The sequence below is a fragment of the Herpailurus yagouaroundi genome, unplaced genomic scaffold, assembly GCF_014898765.1.
Source record: "Herpailurus yagouaroundi ecotype Mexico unplaced genomic scaffold, PumYag 162, whole genome shotgun sequence".
NCBI lineage: Eukaryota > Metazoa > Chordata > Mammalia > Carnivora > Felidae > Herpailurus > Herpailurus yagouaroundi.
Genome location: NW_024412403.1, coordinates 55,712,534 through 55,733,569, shown reverse-complemented (window position 1 = coordinate 55,733,569; position 21,036 = coordinate 55,712,534). Strand labels below are relative to the sequence as shown.

Below are 21,036 nucleotides of genomic sequence, written 5' to 3'. Positions count from 1 at the left end.
ATTCTTACTAGGTCCAGGTCTTGTTGATGAATAGGTAATAGAAAATACTTTGGATGGTGAGTATTTGGGAGGGGGATAGGAAGAGGGTAAATAGGCTTTTGGACATGTTGTCCAAATTTTAAATTAAGTATAGTGCATTCAAGTGGAGGTGCACAGCAGAGTGTTGGCTTTCCAGGTCTGCAGTTGAGAAAGTTGGGGCTTGGTTAAACAAAAAGTGTGTAGATGTTAAAACTGTGGATTAAGGAGAATGCTGGACCTGGGGCATTGGGAGGAAGGTGGGCAGTGCTGGTTATGAAGTTCTGAGGAACACTGATATTTATTGTGAGTCAAGGAATAGATTTCAATAAAGAAAGAAAGATGAAGTGTGGTGGACAAAGCAGTAGGAGGAAATTCAGAATCAGGAGCTATCGCAGAGGCCAAGGGACAAGAGCAAGAAAGGAGCTGCCTACTGGCTGAGGAACTATAGAGTAGTCAAGATACAGAGAAAACTGTGCACATTCAGTTTTTCACTTGGGATTATTAGGGCTTGGCAAGAACTATTATAGTGAAGAAGAGGTAGAGGCCAGGTGGCAGAGATTTAAGAAGTGAATGGGAGGTGAAGAAATGCATTTAGATTATTTTAGGATGCTAGGGAAGAGATGAATGATTTTTTAAACATTGACTAATATTTAAGCATTTTTTAAAGTATTACAAAAAACCCTATGTGGATGGCATAAAGGATGTAGGAGGCTGATAATCAGTTAGGGGAAGTCCTTAGGGAGATGAGTGGGTGTGGAGCCAGAAATGAAAACTAACAGGTGAAGGGATGCAATTCTGAAGAGGAGGAAGGTGAGGGGGTTGTGGATAGTTGGGGTTGTAGGTAAATTTATAAGTGGGAAGTATTGGAAGCTTCTGGCTTCTCATGTGAAGGACTCTAAGAAATAGGGCTCCTGAAGCACCTGGGTGGCTCAATCAGTTGAACATCAGACTTCAGCTCAGGTCATGATCTCGAGGATTGTTATGTTGAGCCCCACCCATGTCAGACTGTGCTGACAGCCAGAGCCTGGAGCCTGCTTCAGATTCTCTGTCTCCCTCTCTCTCTGCCCCTCCCCCCCTCAAAAATAAACAAACATTAAAATTTTTTAAATTAAAAAAAGTAATAGGGTTCCTTTGGAGAGTATATGATAAGCTCCTGCAAAAGAAGAGTGATTTAAGAGTTGTTGCAAAGGACAGAGGCTTTACGTAGCATATATAGAAAGATAAAAGATTGAAGACTTGAGATGGGTGGCATCTATGACAGTCTTCTGTTGTTTCCTTGGTAGCAATGCAAATTTTCTTAGACATCTGTAAGACTGGTTACACTCCTGCCCATCTATAGCACTTTCTTCATACCAAAGGATAGCACTTAGGACCTTGTGTTACAAAAAGTATGTATCATTCTTCCAAGTGAGAATCGAAAGCTTCTAAAAGATAATTCTTGCTTTTTTTTTTTTTTTTTTTTTTTTTGGGCCCCCCCCCCCCATCATTGTATCCTCTCATCCTATCAAAATATTTCAGGTCAGGTAATTCTCAATAAATGTTTATTGAATTTGTACATTTCTGAGCTAAACTTGTGTGCTGTGACCACCATGTATTGAGCCCTGTCAGCAACACATAATAGCTGTTTTCAGGACTGTGGTATGAGATGGTTTCAGTTGGTGGTCTGTATTTACAGAGGTTGTGAAGTCCAGTATTTTTGGCATTTTATATAAAATAATTTCACCATTTCATTTGTTATCTGTAGGTCTTGTATCACTGATGGTTATACTTACCTATTCCTATCTGATATAGACTGCTATAGGCATATCAGAATTTACTTATTCATGTTAATTGCCTATGTGCTTTTATTTGCTCTATTTTAAATCTTTTCTTCACTTTGATGTTTCATCAGAAAGCAATACACAAAAGAGAGAAAACCCAAATCAGATAATTTTACTAGGTGATAGGTTTTTTGTTTTAATAAATGTTTGTAGGGATGGAGCTAGTAGTTAACAGCTAGTAGAGTGGTATATTTGGACTACTTTTATTTATTAATTAGTACAAGGGTTATTAAAGTTATGGCTTATCCAGGTCAATTTTGCTTTGGATTTTATTGACAGCATTTATTCTACTTAAATTGCTTCAGCTATAAAATTCTTTTGTTACAACAAATAATGGAGTGCAATTAGTGCTTTCTGTATTCTTTAGAAAATTCATTCTCTAAATGTAAGTTATGAAATTATGGAGTATTTGCCAGCCATTTCTTTCTTAGAGCCTTCTAAAAAAGTTTGTTAGGAGAACTGAGCTCTTCACTTTTATCTCTTTTATTAAACGGTAATTTTTAGAAATATTCTTTTTTATCTTGACTCAAATACAAAATGACCAAGTGTCAAAGATTTTATTTCACATGTTACTTAATAAGTAAGCCAGCAAGATGGTAAAACCACCTTGATTTTAAAAGAAAATTGAGAGAACAGACACATTTATAGGCAATCAGGAATGCTGAAATGAATTTTCAAACAGATGCAAGACTGGTCAGTATCCTCAGGGCAATAAAATGTGCTTTTTTGAAATCCTCTCTTCTTCCAGCAGGGAGAAGTGAATTACAGAACAAAGTTTATTTGTGTCTCTATGTACATGAATCATTTGCATTACTCAGTTTTACCAAAATTGTAAAATAGCCCAGACAGACAAACACAGTGAAAGGCACAAGCCCTCTACAGAATCAGATATTCCCAGGGAATTTGTCACACAATTCCTAGCACTCTATTGAAAGGACACTCAGGAATCTTTTTGTCCATTTCAAAACCTTTCATTATATTTTATGATACGTTCCGTTCTAATTCCAACGTCATACTTACTTCTCTCCTTTTTGTACGTTGTAGTTCCCCCTCACCTCCAGTGCTTCCTTCTCAGGGGGAATAATTCACAACCCCAAGGCTAGGGACAATTACTGGAAGTACAGGTTTTGCCTGGCACTTGTGAATGTTTGGATGGCAAGCAATGCCGAGAAGTGGGAAGGGGTGAGCGGTGGACATCCCAAAGTTGGTTCAAACTGCACATTCCCAGAAATATAACAGTTTGGACCTGCCAGGTCCAGATTGTCACATTAAAAGGCTATGTTGCCTCACTTGTACAGTACTGCCCCTCATATTTAGAGTGTGGTATTGTTAGAGAGCGCTTGCCCAGAAGTTTTCTCCTTTGGTGCTCCCCACAATTGTGTGAAGTAGCCAGTGTTTGTTTTTGATCCTCTTACTCACAGAGAGTAAACCAGGGCATAGAAAAGTTAAGTTAATTGCTTGCTTTTTACTCAGGCTTTCTGAACATTGTTCACTTCATATTCCACTATGCATCCTGGCATTTAAGTGGGCAGTTACTAAATAATAATTATGTTCCTAGAACAATAACATTCTATACCCCTGATTTTTATTCCCATTTTATGAATGTAGAAAGAAGAAATCTTAAGGATGAGCTATTCAAGATGATGTTTTATTTATATTTGTTAGTGCTTTGTTTTTTTGAGGAAAGAGCCGGCTAACTACTTAGGTAAAAGAGTTGATAAATGGCTGAGCAATGTGGAAGACTGCTATAATTTCCCCATATTCTTGCACATTTTAGATTTCATTTATAAGGCAACAATAGTTTATCATACGGAGAAGAGCTGGATAAAATATGGTGGTCCCCCTTACCTGCGGGGGGATATGTTCCAAGACGCCCAGTGGAAGCCTGAAGCCACAGATAGTACCAATCCTATATATACTATTTTTTCTATACATATCTATATATTTAATTTATAAATTAGGCATAGTAAGAGATTAACAGCAGTAACTAATAATAAAATAGAACAATTACAACAGTATACTATAGTAAAAGTTATATGAATGTGGTCTCTCAAAATATCTTCTCTTGATAAAATGCCTACATGATGAGATGAAGGATGTAGGCGCTGTGACATAGTGTTAGGCTACTCTAGCATCTTAAAATATAGAAATTTATAATGAAATGAATGTATAATATGTAGAATTATAGAATGTGTCAGAAGGAGGATTCTCTGCTTCCAGAGTGGTTCACTGCAGGTAACTGAAACCACAGAAAATATGACCATGGATACGAGAGGATTACTCCGGACCCTACTTATTAGCAGTATCTGCTCTTGGTTTTAACTTGTTTTTTAGCTTCTTTTGAATGGTTTATGGTTTCTGGGAGGAAAGAATACCTGTAATACATATTTGGAAATTGTTGTTCCATAGTTTTAATGAAATACAGGGGTGGGAAAATGCCTTTCAATTGTATATACTTGTTTCTAATACGTACAAAATGAGTATTGCTGTCTGTATTTTGCAGTGGGAAGAAAGCCATAGAAAGTGCTTTTTCTTCTTAGCATTCTAAGACTTTCCATCCTCATGGAGAGATGTGATGTGATTCATCTGGTTTACCTTTTTATATTATAGTAGACTCCATCATCTTTTTGGAAATGCAACATAAGGATAGAGATAAACTTCCTATCAGTTTAGCAAGTTCTATTTGGAGGAAGTATATGAAGTTGAGATTGGATATAATGTTTGGTTTGATTTTCTGTTCAAAATTTTCACATGGTGAGGACAGTATTTTTCTACATATATCAGTAGGCAGTAACGATTACTTCAAAGCTTCCAAAGCCAGATACTACACCTGCATGTTCCAGCAGGGTTGCTGAATTTATTCCCAAGATGCATGGTAATGTGTACTTTGTATTACTGAGGTTGAATAAGGAAAAGTTACAGTGTTCTCTGCCAGCTGTGCACATTAATATTGAAATAATTTGGGTTTTTTTTTTCACCTTGCCTGTCTTCTGTATAGTTGCACTGTTTTCTTAAATGAACAAGAGAAGCATTGCTCTTTATCTTAAGGATTTGTAACATCTTAAAGTATAGAATTCTATAATGAAATGAAACAATTTTTTCTTTTTCTTTTTCAGGTTCAGCTCAGCTAATATTTAACATAACCAGATCTGTAGAATATACTGCTTGCAATGAAACTGTTATCATCCCATGCTATGTTAATAATGTGGAGGCCACAAACATTAATGAAATGTATGTAAAGTGGAAATTTAGAGGAAAAGACATTTTCACCTTTGATGGCGCTGTAGAAAAGACCACTCGCGACAATAAATTTAAGAGTACAAAAATCATACCACAAAAATTACTAAATGGCATTGCCTCTTTGGAGATGAACAAGGAAGAGGCTGTTGTAGGAAACTACACTTGTGAAGTAACAGAATTAAGCAGAGAAGGCGAAACCATCATAGAACTAAAATACCGTATTGGTAAGATTTCTATAAAAGCTTCTCATTTATTTGTCCTGTAGCATCCTGATCCTATTAGAAAGGGGGCAGAATGGGGCTAGGCAAAGCACAGGCTATTAATAATGTTGATGTAATGTTTATCAGCTTTAAGATCATGAGTTTTATCTTACTTGCTTTTCTACTTTTCAGAGTAAAACTCCTTTGCTGTTGGTTAATTTGTATATTGTGTGGTTCTCACACTTTTGGTCCCAGGACTATTCCTTTGGGGTGAACAGTCCTAAGGTCATCTATGCTGCATTTCTGTTTGCTGCCATCAAAAGTACTCTCTTTCATGTGATTAATTTTCCAGCCTCTTTCCAATTATTTGGCCTTTTCTTTAACCTTACACTTTGACCAAGGGTTGACGAGTGCCAGCCGTGTCCCCTCTGCAGAGACTAGATTAGGAGACTCAGGAGATTAAAAAATCAGGTTATCATGGATGAGTCCTTAAGTCTTCCTATGCTTAGCTTTGCTTTGGTGTTTTCTTCATTGGCCAAGATTTGGAAGAACTAGAGATCCAATTCAGTGTGTTTGAATTCAGCCTTGATTATAGCACCATGGTTCTGCCCTTTCTTCACAAACTTGGCTTGGTGAGTTGTATAAAGCAGTAGTTAGTTGAAGTAAACAACCTGCTTTCTTTTCTTTATTGTGCCATCTGATTTCTTCAACCACATACAAGTGCATCATGACCTTCTGTTTGAAGTATCTGTTTAGAATCACTAGACATATTACTGATTTTAGGATTAGACCATACTTTGAGAACCTCTGCTTTGATGGGACCAGAACAGTTCAGTTGGATCACCTCTTTGTCTTCCCCTAGTGTTGAGACATTATAAAATGTCTGTCACCAGACTGAGAATGACCTGTTTAATTTGGTGGAATCTTTTGACAGTGTTTAGGGTTAGGAATCAGGAAATCTAAATTCGATCACCTATTTTGCAACTTAACTATTTGCCCATATGATCTTGAGAACTATCTTCTCTGAGTCCAAGTTACCTCCCTTATCTCTGGGATGGGGATGAAAGTAGATCCCTGCTTTTATGTATTCTGCAGTGTAATGAGCATCAAATGAGATCTCATATGTAAGTTCTTTGTAAATCAAAGTGCTTTGCAAATGTTGGTTGTGTTCCTGGAATGTTTATTTTATGAAGTAAGATTTATCAAGTTGTTAAAGCTGGCCTGGGATATTGTAAGAGGGATTTTTGTGCAGTGAGGAATGGGTAGGAGATAGTTTAGAGCGGGCTGGCAGAGTTTGGAAGGCGATGCTGCTAGGAAATCTCTTATGTTGTAACTTGTATTAATTTGACATTAACTGGGACTAAGAAGCTTTAAAAAAAAAAATGTGTATCTTTCAGCAGGGTCTGACCATTCAAACACTGGGATTACCTAGAATTAGGTAACCTGACACCTACTTGAAATTTTTCTGAAGGAATGTATACTTCTGTGGGAATGAAAAAACAAGATGGAGCGGGCGGGGAGCAGCAGTTTTGGAGTATAGTGTCAGTCCCTGAGAGACAGACTGTTAAACTCAAGATACGAGATTTGAAAGGCCAGAAGATGGCGTGAAGATGGATGGGAAAGAAATACCAGTATCTGAGATGAAGACCAAATTTATATTTTCATGTGCAATTATTTTATTTTTCTTTGTTTTCAAAGTACCCTATAAAAAAATGAGTTGTACTTACCTTTTGGGCCATTAGAATGAGAAGGTATTATTTTCTTGCAGAGAATGTTGAATACTATACAAGAAGTTTCAGACATTTGGCTTTGCACCCATTTTTATTTTTTGAAATAAAGATTCATAGGAAATTGTAAAGATTGAACAGAAAGATGCTGTCTACTGTGCCCAGTTTCCCCCAGTGATTACGTCTTCTGTAACTGTAGTAAAGTATCAAAACCAGCAGGTTCACAATGGTACAATGTGTGCATATTTCTTTGTCATTTTATCACATGTGTATTTTTAAGTAACTACCACCACAGTCAAGATTCAGAACCATTGTTCCATTAACACAAAGATCTTCCTCATGCAATCCCTTTATAGTCACCCCCAACTGTACCCAACCTGGCACACATTAATGTATTCTCTATGGCTATGATTTTGTCATTTCAACAGTGTCATATAAGTAGAATCATACAGTATTTTGAGATTGGCTTTTTCTACTCAGCACGATGCTGTTGAGAACTATCCAATTTGCTGTGCGTATCAATAGTTTGTTTCCCCCACACTTCCTCTCTCTGAGCTAAGTAGTATTCCACGGTATGGGTGTATCACAGCTTGTTTAACCATTCACCTGTTGTAGGACATTTTGGTGGTTTCCAGCTTTTGGCTATTACAAATGAATCTGCTGTGAAAAATCATGTACAGGTTTCTGTGTGGACGTAGTCTTCATTTCTCTGGATAAATGCCCAGAAGTATGATTACTGGTTGTATGTAAGTATATGCTTAGTTTTTAAAGAAACTGCCAAACTGTTTCTCAGAGTGGTTATTTCATCTTACGTTCTCATCAGCAACATACAAGCCATCTAGTTTCCCCACATCCTCGCCAGCATCTGGTGTTGTCTCTGTTTTACACCCATTTTTGACTGGAAGAAGAAATAAACCTCCTCTGCTCAAAAATGTTAATTTGGGGCAAGACTCTTACTGTGCAGTACAGAGTTACTATAGTAGTGCTGCTTGCCCATCATGTGGACTTTGGAGATTTAGCAGGAGAAACCATTATCACTATGTTGTGCTGTTTTTTGCCAATGTAGGCATAAATGAGGAACAGAAATTACTTAATAGAGAAATCTACTTAATGGAATGTGGAGTAATGGTGACCATTTGTGTTCCTTTTCTGAGCACTAGGACTGAATGTGTAGAATATTATATATGAATTAGAGTTTTATATACCTCTGGTGTCTCTGTGTAGTATTATACTTTTGGAAGGAGCACAGGACTTGAATTTAGAAAGATTTTTCTATACTTCACCATTTCTAGTTTAAGAAAACTAGATTGAGAAGCTCAACCAATCTGGCCCTCAATTTTTTACCTGTAAAATGGGGATACTGTCTCCATGACAGAATTGTTTGGGATGTATATAAGTTAATATTTCTCTTTCTTAAAAAGATTTATTGAGTACCTACTATTCCCAGGCACTGTGCTAGGCACTAGGGATTCAATAATGAGTAAGATGTGATCCCTACTTTCAAGGAAATGATAGCAGTATAAATAAGAACAGTAAAATAACCTAACATTTATTTGAGCGCATACCAGATACTTTATGTATGTTGTGTCCTGTGATCTTCTCAAGAATTCTAGGAGATAGACATAGGTCTTACCATTTGTTAGGTGAGGCAACAGGCGAGATTGTGGCAGAATTCAGTTCCTTGTGATTGTAGGACTTCTTTCTTTGTACTTCTGTTTCTTTGCTAGATGTCTGCTAGGGGCTTTTCTCAGCTCCTAGAGGTCACCTCATTCCTTGCCACACAGCCTCTTCCATATAATAAAGCCAGCAAAGGAGAACCTTCCTCTTGTACAAAGAATCTCTCTCACATTTTGATTTTCTTTTCCAGGAAGAGCTCAGACCTTTTTCAGAGCTCACTTGATAAGACCAGCCCCCTCTTCTCCCAAAGGCAATTTCCCTTTTGTAAAGCCAACTGGTTGGGCACCTTAATCACATCATCAGGATCCCTTTTGATACATAACATAACAGAATCATGGAAATGAAATCCATCATATTCACTTCCCCATCCCTTCTTCAAGGGGAGAGAATTATAAAAGGCTGATTGTAGGGAGCAGGGATTTGGGGAGCCACCGTAGAATTATGGGTTTAATTAAGTAACTGGGGACTAGCCTAGCCTAGTCAACACATCAAAAAAGTCATCACAGGCCTGAAACATCACATAAAAATGTGGCTTGAATTTTAGTGTTATAAATTTTATTTTAACCTTCTTTTGTGGAAACTGGTGTTTGTGAAGGTTTACCATGTATATATTTGAAGGAAAGGCACATTTAATTTATTTAAGTGATCTCTTCACTTTTTCCAGTTACCCCTTTTGTATACAGTGATAAGAGGAGTGAAGTACTGGGTTTTTAGAATACTTAGGCTGGGAAGAAAAATTTAAACACTCATTCATAGACCATATCCTCTTAATATCATTTCTTTGTTTTTCCACTAATAAGTTCATCTTCTTGAGACCACACTACCTGAACAAGAATTGGGGAAGAATAATGGGCAGAGTTGTCAGCCACAGCTTGAATGGAATAGCATTGCCTTTGGACTATCTTTCTTATTCCTAAGGTGGAAAAATATCCAATAGGGACTATTTTAAGCTTAGTTTATTTTCTTAGTACCATAAACATTGAAAATTGAGAAGGACCTTAGAGAAGTATCTTATTCTTTTCGCCCCTTGAGAAACAATAGTTAAAGTCATCTGATAATAGTACCAAGACAGATCAATCAATAGCTTAATGGGTATATAAGTGGTTTTATATAAAACATTGGCTTTTTCCCCCCAGCATCTCATTTGGTTCTTGAATGTCCACTTTGGTGACCCTCGGACTCTCCACCTTAACAAATTAGAGAGAGGTAACACATTCGTGCCAGTGAGAAGAGGTAAATTATGCCAGAGGTCTGAAGCAGTGATTTTAAACTGAGAGAATGATGGACCACCATGTACATGTGTGCGTATGTGCACACATGCACACATACACACACTCTTGCTGTGGAGAACATATTACAGTCTTGGGGTGAGAGCTGAGAGGAAAGAGTGTGTGAAGTTTGAATAAACCTTCTAGTAAGTTTCAGTTAAGCATCTCTTAGGCAATAATATTTTTTATTCTATAATCCTCCTTTCTGTATGTCACTGAAATGTTTCTCATACTTCTCATTATTTCGGCATAGAGGCTTGGAGTTTTCCAGTAGTCATTTAGTCTCTTTCACCATCTCACTCATGAAGTACTTCTATCACATGCCAGGTAATTGGTCATTCAGACATTTTACCTCAACATGTGACATGATGAAACTCTCTTCCTTCCCAAAGGTCTTGGTTTATTAGTAGGCAGTTCTAGTTGTAACTTAAGCTAGAACTTGACATTCTGTAATTTCTCTCATGAAGAAGGCTGTGGTGTTTCTCTCCCAAGCTTGTTTTTCTCTAAGGTAGAAATCCCCAGTTCTTCTAGCCATTGCTTATGTTTCAGGATCCCCATTCTAATCACCTTGCTTTGGAAACAGTTCCTTGTTATGTGTTTAAATGTGAGGAGTGAAAATGAACTCAAGATTGTATTTGTGGATCACATGTTGCTTTCCTGCTACTACACAATTGCTGCAGCAACTTTATGATCAGTCCTGCTTCTTAATCCATTGTCTACATAGCTAGCAAAGATTTTAAATGAATCAGGTCATTTTTCTCCCCTGGATGAAGCTTTCGAATCACTTATCATTGTTCTTGTGATAAAATCCAAACTCTTATTACAAGCTATTAAGACCCAATATGACCTTACCCCAGGAGACTCTTCCCATCCCCTCTTGTATCATTAAATTCTAGCCACAGTGGCCACCATTTTGTTGCTTGAATTTGCTGTTCCTTTGGTGTCTCTTCTTCCCTGTCTATGTGGCGCAGATCCAGTTCCTCACCCAGAGACCTCTCCTTACTACCCACAAAAGTCTGATCTTCATTTCCTTCCCCTGCTCACGCTCATGGTCCTACTTGCCAAATTCACAGTGGGTCTTAAGTTTCAATAAATGTTTGTGAAATAAGTGAAAAATGAGTGGTCAGACCATGGTTAAACACCTCTCTCATTAATAGGTTTCTGTCAATATGTTCTGAGATTATTTTGTTGCGTAGGCAGGGAGGTCAGTGAAAGAACATTTCATTGTTAGCTCATCTTGAACATACACTGTTCATGTTGATCAGATACTGGTTGTATTTTGAATGTAGAGGGCACAGGATTTGCTGTTGGACCAGGTATGGGGTGTCAGAGAAACCAAGGAGTCAAGGATGACAATAAGATTTTTGGCCTGATGAAATGGGGAAACCCTAGGGGGGAGGTTTGGTGGGGAAGTAGGGGGAGGACTCTCAGAAATCTGTTTGGGACATGAAAACTTAAGATACTTAGGATTCTTCGTTCACTGTGCCTCAGTTCCCTCAGCATTAAGGAGGGGCTAACAGTTCCTCATATAATAATTGTGAGAATTAAAGAGTTAATGTAGACAACTCAAAATAATAGAGAACGTAGATTAAGAATAGTCATTAGATCATAGAGCTTTTAAATCCTTTGGGCATTAGATACAAAAACCTAGGCATAATTTACAAAGATTTTTCCTGGTAGGAATTTTGGCCAAATTGAAATAGGTTTTCTTTGGTGTAGGAAGATACACAGTAATATAGTTGGAAATTACGGTATTGGTTTAGAGTATCTGAAAAATCCATCTCTTGGTAGAAACCCAAAATTTAAGATACGGTCTTCCATTCACTCACCAAACTATCTCATGATTAAACCTTTAGCAGTAAACCGTTGAATCTCTAGTATATACAGGGCAAAATGCTCGATTCTGAAAGGTCGTATCTCTAAGACAGAATTTGTAACGTTATTTTGTGTGGATCATTGCGAACGTTTATCAGGTTTTAACGTAAGAGTAGCATAAGAAATACATGGCTATCGTGGTGGTACGAAAGCACACAAGATTCTTCACACTCCAATATGGAAAGACAGAGCCAGGGAGGATTTGAATGAATAGGGTTGGTTTCAGAGGAACACCAGTGCTTGCTTTGGGCAGTATTGAGGAATGTTCTTCAGCAAGTCCCCATTGTAGAGGCAAACTTTGAAATGTTTTTAGTGCATTTGCTTAGCTTTATTGTTAGAGAAGAAATACCATGATAAAATCAGTGTATTAGTGTTAAGATATGATTCAATTTAATTTTTAAAAAGTTCTCAAGTTATTTGATATCTTAATGTCACGATTTTTTTCATATAGACTGTGTGACTATTATTTTCACTGTCTAGGTAACATGTGACCCACTTAACAGAAGCTTCCTGAATACCTAATGTTACAATCATTGTAGTGAAGGTTGACTGAGTACTTGGTACATGTCAAGCTTTGTTTTAAGCCCATTTCACGTTATTAGCTTTGTTAATAGTCACAACAGTCCTTCAGGGTATAGGTATTCTGTTGTACTGGGGTTAACAATTGAGGTCACTGAAGAACAGAGAGGTGTTAAGACTTTGTCCAGGGTCACAAAGCTTGTAACATAGAGTTAGCTTTCAAGCCAGCCAGAGCCCTGTTCTCAGCTGTGCCATACTGTCTTCTTCCACAAATGATAGGTTAGGGAAAACATGGAAAACACACTTAAATTAGCTTCTTTTTTCATAAATAAAATTTGTTGTATAAGTAAATTATTTGTGTAATTTGTAATTATTTTAAGGCCACAGCTTTAATAAATTATTTTTATTTTCTATCTTTACAGTAAAATATATTGTTGACTATTCAATGGCAGGACTTAACATGATTATAGTAAATATTAATTGCGACTTTGTTTTCTTCCCAGTTTCATGGTTTTCTCCAAATGAAAATATCCTCATTGTCATTTTCCCAATTTTGGCTGTACTACTTTCTTGGGGACAGTTTGGTATTGTGAGTAAGTATTTATTTCTATTTTTTGTTTATGTTTTAATGATGAAAAGATTATTTCTGGGAGGTAATATCAGTGAAATATTTTACCTGACTTGTATTAAAAAGTGTGATAATGTGATAAATAAGAATATACAGTCTTAATATTCTTCTTGATTCATAAGTGCCTTTTTTTTTTAATTTCTTAAGAATGACTGGTGGGAATCCTAGCAATAACAATACCTTAAACTTATGTAGAGTTCAATATTTTCAGAGCATTTACACATATTATTTTGGCAAAGAGATGGTCACAGCCCACCTTAGTGTTAGGGTAGAATATTATACTTTTTATTTTCCCAGTTTGCACTTGTCCGTGTCCATGTGTTCATCAAAAGCCCCATTTGAACTGTGTGTTGTCATTCTTACTATGATTCTGTAAGGAAGTGGCCACAGGAAAATTGTGGTTTTGGATCGTGTTTTATTGTAATAATCACGTGACCAAACTTGTCAGGGAAAATCTTGATGCTATATCAGAATCAGCATTAACAATGTAGAATGGTCACTACTAGGTGAAAAGGTAGTATGTATTCTGGTTGATGCTTATACTCAACCATATTTCCCTACTGGTTTGGTAAAAGAAATTTACTAAATTAGTGAAGTTCTGAGGTGACAGTGTAAACTTCTAAACTTTTAACATGTGAGATGTATTCCTCATCTCCCTTTCACACAGTGAGAGGTCAGTCATTGAAGGCCAGCAAGCATTTATACAAGGCAAGGTGTGAATGATGCTGATTTCATTTATTTCATTCTATAACTTTTAAAAAAGTAAAAAAAATAATAAAATGTGGTAGTGGATTGGCTTATTGTATATTTCATGAATTTCACTTTTACTCAGAAATCTAAAGTGATCTGAAAATGGAAGAGAGATGACTGATTATATATTCTAAGGGCTCTTCTCAATGTATCACACTCTGGAAATGCTTTGTGATTTCAAAGCTGTTCTCAACTTTTGTCTAAAAGGCAAAGAAAGGGAAGAAAAGGGCTAACAGTGACAACTGTCAAGACATTTCAAAACTTTTATTTTCAAAAAAGATTCTAGACTTCTTATGGAAATTTTCTTAGGATTTCGGTAAGTCTTTTATATCACGAAAAAGACTGATACAGCATCAAGACCTATTCAGTCTGTATTGATGTTAGGGAAAGCCTTTACCCTTATTGGCAGCCCAGGCCTTAAGCCTATGTCATATGTTTGAAGTAGAGAATAGTCTTTTTTTTTTTAAGATAATGAAATTATTTCACAACAGTGTGATTTGTTGCATTTGGTTTGATTGAAGTTTGCTGATCATAGCATTCTCATTAATGACATTACTCTTCATTGACTGAACCAGGAGTTAGCCTGTTTACTATCAGCCCTATTTTTACAAAATAAGCTTTACAATTTTTTTCTGACTTAAAAAATAATAAATACCACTTTAAGAACCCTTATACAAAATTGGAAATTATAGAGAAAAAATAAAAATCTGAAGTCCCAGAACCTAGAAATAAACTATTGGTATATTATAGTGAATTTTCTTCTTCCCTTTCTGTTTTTTTCTATGTATTTTTGTTAACCTTTCTTTAAGAAGGAAAACCATATATGGACTGATGTAACTTACATACTTACATCCTAATTTCCCCCCTTGTTTTCAGAAAAATTTTTATAGCTGCCTATGCTCTACTTTTATGGATGCAGTATAATTTACTTAGCTCTCATCTTGATGGATATTAAGGATGTTTCCAAGTTTTTTGATACTATGAAAGTAATTCTGCTAAAGATAGGTAAGACTGGAAACGGCAGAGGTATTTTAAGGCTCTTGATACATACTGCCAAAATGTTTTCTAGAAAGTTTGTATCAATTACTTACAGATGAGAATATCTGTTTCTTTAATAAGTTTATTTATTTTGAGAGAATGAGCAGGGGAGGGGCAGAGAGAGAGGGAAAGAGAGAGAATCCTAAGCACTATTACTGCGGAGCCTGACGCAGGGCTTGAACTCACATACTGTGAGATCATGACCTGAGCCAAAACCAGGAGTCAGATGCTTAACCGACTAAGCCACCCAGGTGCCCCAAGAATATCTGTTTTTTACCTCCAAATCCTGACATAATTATAATTCTAAAATCTTTGCTAGTAATTTGATGACCAAAAAAGCATCTTGTTTTAATTTTCATTTTTGTGTTAGGTTGAATGCTCTTTTTTTGTTTATTCCACTGATCATATTTTAAAGAACATGCTAATTAAGCTAAGAAAATATTTTGATGGCAATTTTTTATTTAGGCTCTTCTTAGAACAAGTATATGTGGGGTGTGTGTGTATGTGTGGAGGAGGACCTATATATTTGATTCGCTCAGTCTGGACTCACATTTAAAGGTGTTTATGATAAGAACACCTATTTATTTGTGGAACTCTTGCTCTGTATGATAGATGCTGCGGAGCACATCTGCAGTCACATTTTCATCTCACAAGAACTCTGTGGGGGTAGGTACCATTGTTATTCCCATTTTGTAGAAAAATACGGAAGTGCAGGTAGGTTAGGCAGTTGGCCACAACCCCCCAGCTGTTCTCTGGTAGTACTGGGATTTGAACCAGTGCTATTTACCACTGCAGTATACTGCCTCCGTGTCTTGAACTTACTTTGAGAACTTTTTTTTTCCATGAAGAGTGAACCTATATGTGGGTACACATACTGAGTAGATGAAACTATTACTGACAGAGCAGAATGTAGACCTACTTTGTTTTAATTTATTCAACAAATGTCTATTGACAGGGTGCCTACTGATTGCTAGGCATGGGCTATAGGCTCGAGATGTGGAAGTGAAATGCATATTGCCCCTGGCTTTGTAGCACCCACATTTCAGTTGAGGAGACATGTAAGTGTGCATGTTCTGTGCCTTCTGTCACATTTTTGGGATAGTTATGGATCTAAGTCTACCTTTTACTTTGGTATGCTTTCTAAGAGACCTCCTATTTATGGCCTAGAGATTCCACCAAACAGGAGAGCCCCTCTGTTTTTCACTTGCCACTTGGTTATATGTTTTTTACAGTGTGGTATCATGTAGCCCCTGAAGTATTAATAGTAACTCAGACCCATGACTTTCACTTTCTAGATTGCTAGTTCTCCTTAACTGTTTCAGATTACCATTTATAGACTGTATTTGACCACTGGAGGTTTTTCTCAGTGGTTTTCTGGTTCTGCATGTCAGTCTTTTGGTAGCCCAAGATTAAACTTGGACTTCCCATAGGCTAAACATGTAGTAAAGAACAGGTTGTACCTTCATTTTTAGGAGAAAGAGTTACTTTCTACCAGAAATGTATCTTGAACTGTATCTCAAGATGCGATTGATCCTACTGAGGAAGAAGCCTGAGAAGACTTTTAAACTGCTGAAGCCAAGCCAGGACTTGGTGAGCCCTAGACCATGTTTTGAAGACAAAGGTTTCTCACAGGGAAATGTTCCTGAATACCTTTGCCTTTATCTTTAACTCATAAACTTTTAAGCAGAATCTTAATGCTTAGCAAGCTCAGAGGTTACTAGAATCAAACACTGAGTCTCAACCAAAGTCACAAATCCCTAGTAGTATTATATTTGAGGCACTTTGTGTTTTTTTCTAAAACTATACCAACTCACAGTTTCCTGCTTGACAGTTTCCCTTAATGACAATTAAGGTACTGGCTTGATTTCCAGGTTTCTTCTTTCTTAGTCTTTGACAACATACCAGGTAATTTCTATCATTTAGGTGTTTCATAAGTGGTTTCAAGTGTTACCCACCAAAATCTCTGGTTCCTATAGGGTTAAGATTCAATTCCATATCAGGAACTTACTAACATTCTGAAATTCTTTGAGTTAGGCATATACATTCTTACTTTTCCTTCCTTTGAACTTTTTACAAGGAGTCTTTCCACAAAACTGTGAGACAATAAACGTGACCAGGTAAGCTGAAACTTTGCAAAGCAATCTAAAATAAATGCAAAAAACTACTATTGCTCCACGACCTTTAACATTTTTGTCAAAACATTAAAACTTTTACTGTCAGTAATAACACTAGTAGGAAAGGAAAAAAAGTAATACTTAGTAGACGGTAAATTGAAACATCAAAAACATTGAGAATTAAAGTGTTTCATCAAGAGTAGTTGGAACAGTGCTTGCCTCCTTTTTTTTTTTTTTTACCATTTATTTATTTATTTATTTATTTATTTTTAATTTACATCCAAGTTAGTTAGCATATAGTGCAACAATGATTTCGGGAGTAGATTCCTTAATGCCCCTTACACATTTAGCCCATCCCCCCTCCCACAACCCCTCCAGTAACCCTCTGTTTGTTCTCCATATTTAAGAGTCTCTTATGTTTTGTCCCCCTTCCTGTTTTTATAGTATTTTTGCTTCCCTTCCCTTATGTTCATCTGTTTTGTATCTTAAAGCCCTCATATGAGTGAAGTCATGTGATCTGTCTCTGACTATTTTCGCTTAGCATAGTACCCTCTAGTTTCATCCACATAGTTGCAAATGGCAGGATTTCATTCTTTTTGATTGCCGAGTAATACTCCATGGTGTGTGTGTGTGTGTGTGTGTGTGTGTGTGTGTGTGTGTGTATGTGTATATATATATATATATATACCACATCTTCTTTATCCATTTGTCCATCTGTGGACATTTGGACTTACCGCCTTCTTATTATAGAACTTTGAATACAGAGCAGGCATCTTTTTTATGCCTCAGTGAATTGTCATACTCCTTTTTAAGTTGGGATCAGCTTCCAGCATTTTATCCTTTGCATTTACAGGGTTACACAATATCTCCCACAATTTCTTTCATGTGAAGTTTTTTGCCAGAGTCACCGCTCTTGGGACATCTGTGTTCCTTTTGTCACAACCTACTCACTCTCCCCATTTATGCCAATAAGTTCACTTTTACTGAGTTTCTCTGACTGTATATCTAGAGTCCCTTGAATGGCAGTATTGTTGATATTCCCTCATCCAGTTGTTTCTTCTATGATGCCATTTACATTTTATTCGAATTTCACTTCCAACATTACCACTTTATATTTCTTTACTCTTTCATCTTTGTTGCCTGTTTCCTGCTTTGATAATCCATCATAAAGTATCACACTGATTTATTACTGGAACACAACAAAGTTACACAACACCTGCTTTGCTGTCTGTGCATGAACTGAATAACAGGTGTTCAGTGAGCAGTCACCAACAGTCTTTGAAAGAAGTGACATGATTGGTCACTGATCATGATACACATCTGATATTAACAGGGTGATTTGTGTACTGAAGAGATAACAGTGAAGTTTGCACTTCATGCAAGTACTCAGTTAATTTATTGTGGTATTGCGATAACTGAAATTTCTACTGTAATTTGGGGGCATTTGTGTATTTTAAACCATGGCAACTGAAATTCATGCATATTGAAACTGAGCCAAACAAGGACCACTGTAATTTATTTCATATTCATGCATTCTGGGCATCTTTCATGTCCTTTTCTAACTTTCTAGTCCTTGCTCAAAATTACTCCACAAAGATTTTGGTTACTGCTCAGAGGTATTTGGTTATATGTTCCTGTAGAAGTCATTGTTGCGAAATTCAAGAAAAAAAATTACCACAACAGCTTTGAGATCCTATTAAGACCTTGAATCCAATTTTTAGGACTATTTTATTGACATTGAAATTAGTTAGACCGTGAGCACACCTAAAAAAATAACGTAACGGAGCAGGGGATTTCTTTGTAGATCAGAAAAATCATTCTGAAGAAGTGAGGATATATACTAATTTGCTCCAGGAAATTTCTATCCAGGAAGGTAAAATATTGGCACAATAAATACTATTACAAAGAATCATTCTGTGCCCTGGTTGATGGATACTATTAATAGGACTTTGTTATTAAGTTTCCTTTGAATTTCATTCACTAATCTTGGACTTAGAGTGCCTTCCCTTGGTCCTTTCCACATAATTATCACACTGTGTTATTAAATGTTTTTATGCCCTGGTTTTATTGTAGGAAGAACTGAACAAAACTGTAGCTTGGCAGTGTACTCTTGTAGAAATGTAATTGTTATTCCTTCGACTTTTTACAAATTCAAGCATCCCAGCTTCCTGCATATACTCTGAAGTTATGGCACCATCCATAAGATCAGGGAACATTTGGAACCAAAGAAAGGCAGTTACTGTGTTGGACATCCTCTTCTTTAATCTTCTGTATTCAAAGTGCTTTCTGTACAGTGCCTGGGCTTTTTTATTTCTGCGTCCTATAGACCAGGAATGTGATTTTTAGTCAGGATTCATTTTTACTAAATTGTTTCATCAAAGCCAGTTGGATAGTGCATGCAGTTTATTATAAAATCCTTTACTTGCCTTTTGGCAAGTAATCAGTTTATAATGGGTATTCATATTCTGTTTTCTCCAGCACCAGATTCACATAGCCTTTGTTATTTTTTTTATGAGTATGTTAAATATTTGTAAAGTAGTAATTTAATTAAATAATTAAAAATTTGGAAATTGTAATTTCACTTTCAAAGTGATTGGATGTGTTTTATCCTGCATCAAAGACAATATTGATTTGCAGCTGAACAGATACCAAAAAGATCTTACAATTACTCTCCTAAAGTTGTCAGAAAATAATGAAGTCAGACATGTCTTCCTTTATGATTTCTTCTTAATCTGGTATGCATTACATCTCGCTGATTAGCCTTCTTATCTGACCACTAACTCACTGACCACTCAGTAGAGGAAACATCTAAATGTCATGCCTTTGAGCAGGTATCGCATTCATAGATTTGGGGGTTTGTTGGTTGGATAGACTGAGGTCTTTGTAGATCTGTATGGGCATATTGAATCCTGTCTTTGGAATATCATGAAAACTAGGGTGACAGCTTTTATTTGATCTCCAAGTTGATCTGGTAATTTCACTATATTTTATCAACCACAGCCTGCATTTTTTTCTTGTATGTCCCTTCTGTTAGTCACAAGGAGACAAGAAAACCTAAATGGACTATGTATTCATGACATTAGCTGTTGTTTCAGGTGGTTAGAGGGACATGTCATTTTTTATTCACATTTGAATTTGAAGATTAAATACATAAAGGGGCTTTCTTAGGCTAGAGGAGACCCACACCTTTTACTGAACTGGGAAAGAAGGCCAGGGAGTAACATTCCATCAGTCGCTTCTCCCTTACCCCTAACACACACATACAGGTGCACACGCATGTGTACACACACACACACACACACACACACACACACACACACACACTAGAATGTAAGGGCTTTGAGGCAGAAGTATTTGGGTTTTTTGTTCAATGCCAGCACTTAGAATAGTGATTATCACATGGTAAGTGCACCATTATTGTTGCACAATCTTCTACTTGTACCTTGATTTCATTGATAGAATTTCAGCTAAGAAAAGGGCTTGCTACATTGTCGGTACATAGTAAATATTTCTAAAACAAACAAATTAATCAGCCTCGCTCATTTCTGAGAAGTAGCTGGCTATATTTAATTATTTTATAGAATATGTAAAAGGGGAAAATTTTAGAATTCCTAATTTATTATCAAAAATATAATAGTTCTCCCCCATATATTTGGTACTCCTTTGTCAGGCAGCATTAGGGTTATAAGTTTTTGTTAAAAATATAAATACTGACAACACCAAATGCTTATGAGGATGTAGAGCAGTAGGAACTCTCATACATTGCTAATGGGAATGCAAAATGGTACAGCCACCTTGGAGGACAGTTTGGCAGTTTCTTTAAAATCTGAACATGTTCTTCCCATATAATCTGGCAGTTGTGCTCCTTGATATTTATCCAAGTGGAGTTGGAAACTTACGTCCACACAGAAACTGGCACACAGATATTTATGGCAGCTTTACTGTTCTACAACAGGTGAGTGGATAAACTGGTACATCCATACATGGATATTATTCAACAATGAAAAGAAATGAGCTCTCAAGTTGCCATAAAAAGACATGGGGATACTTAAATACATATTATTAAGTGAAGTCAATCTGAAAAGGCTGCATACTTTATGATACCAATTATAAGACACTCTGAAAGAGCCACAATTGTGGATATAATAAAAAGATGAGTGAT

The 21,036-nt window shown here is 36.5% G+C and overlaps 1 protein-coding gene across 9 annotated transcripts in view; it reads left to right on the top strand.

The window, feature by feature from the left end:
* Nucleotides 1-21,036, top strand: part of CD47 (CD47 molecule) — a 54,819-nt gene that overhangs the window by 11,521 nt on the left and 22,262 nt on the right. For 8 of the 9 annotated variants that reach the window (XR_005793273.1, XR_005793272.1, XR_005793271.1 and 5 more), the window contains 2 exons: nt 4,955-5,302; nt 12,848-12,937. Coding sequence is in view for 6 of the 9 variants with exons in the window: in XM_040484420.1 (XP_040340354.1) it covers nt 4,955-5,302; nt 12,848-12,937 (438 nt within the window). In the remaining 3 variants the exon portion in view is untranslated. The remainder of the gene's footprint in view (nt 1-4,954; nt 5,303-12,847; nt 12,938-21,036) is intronic. The other variant, XM_040484421.1, reaches the window with a different exon arrangement.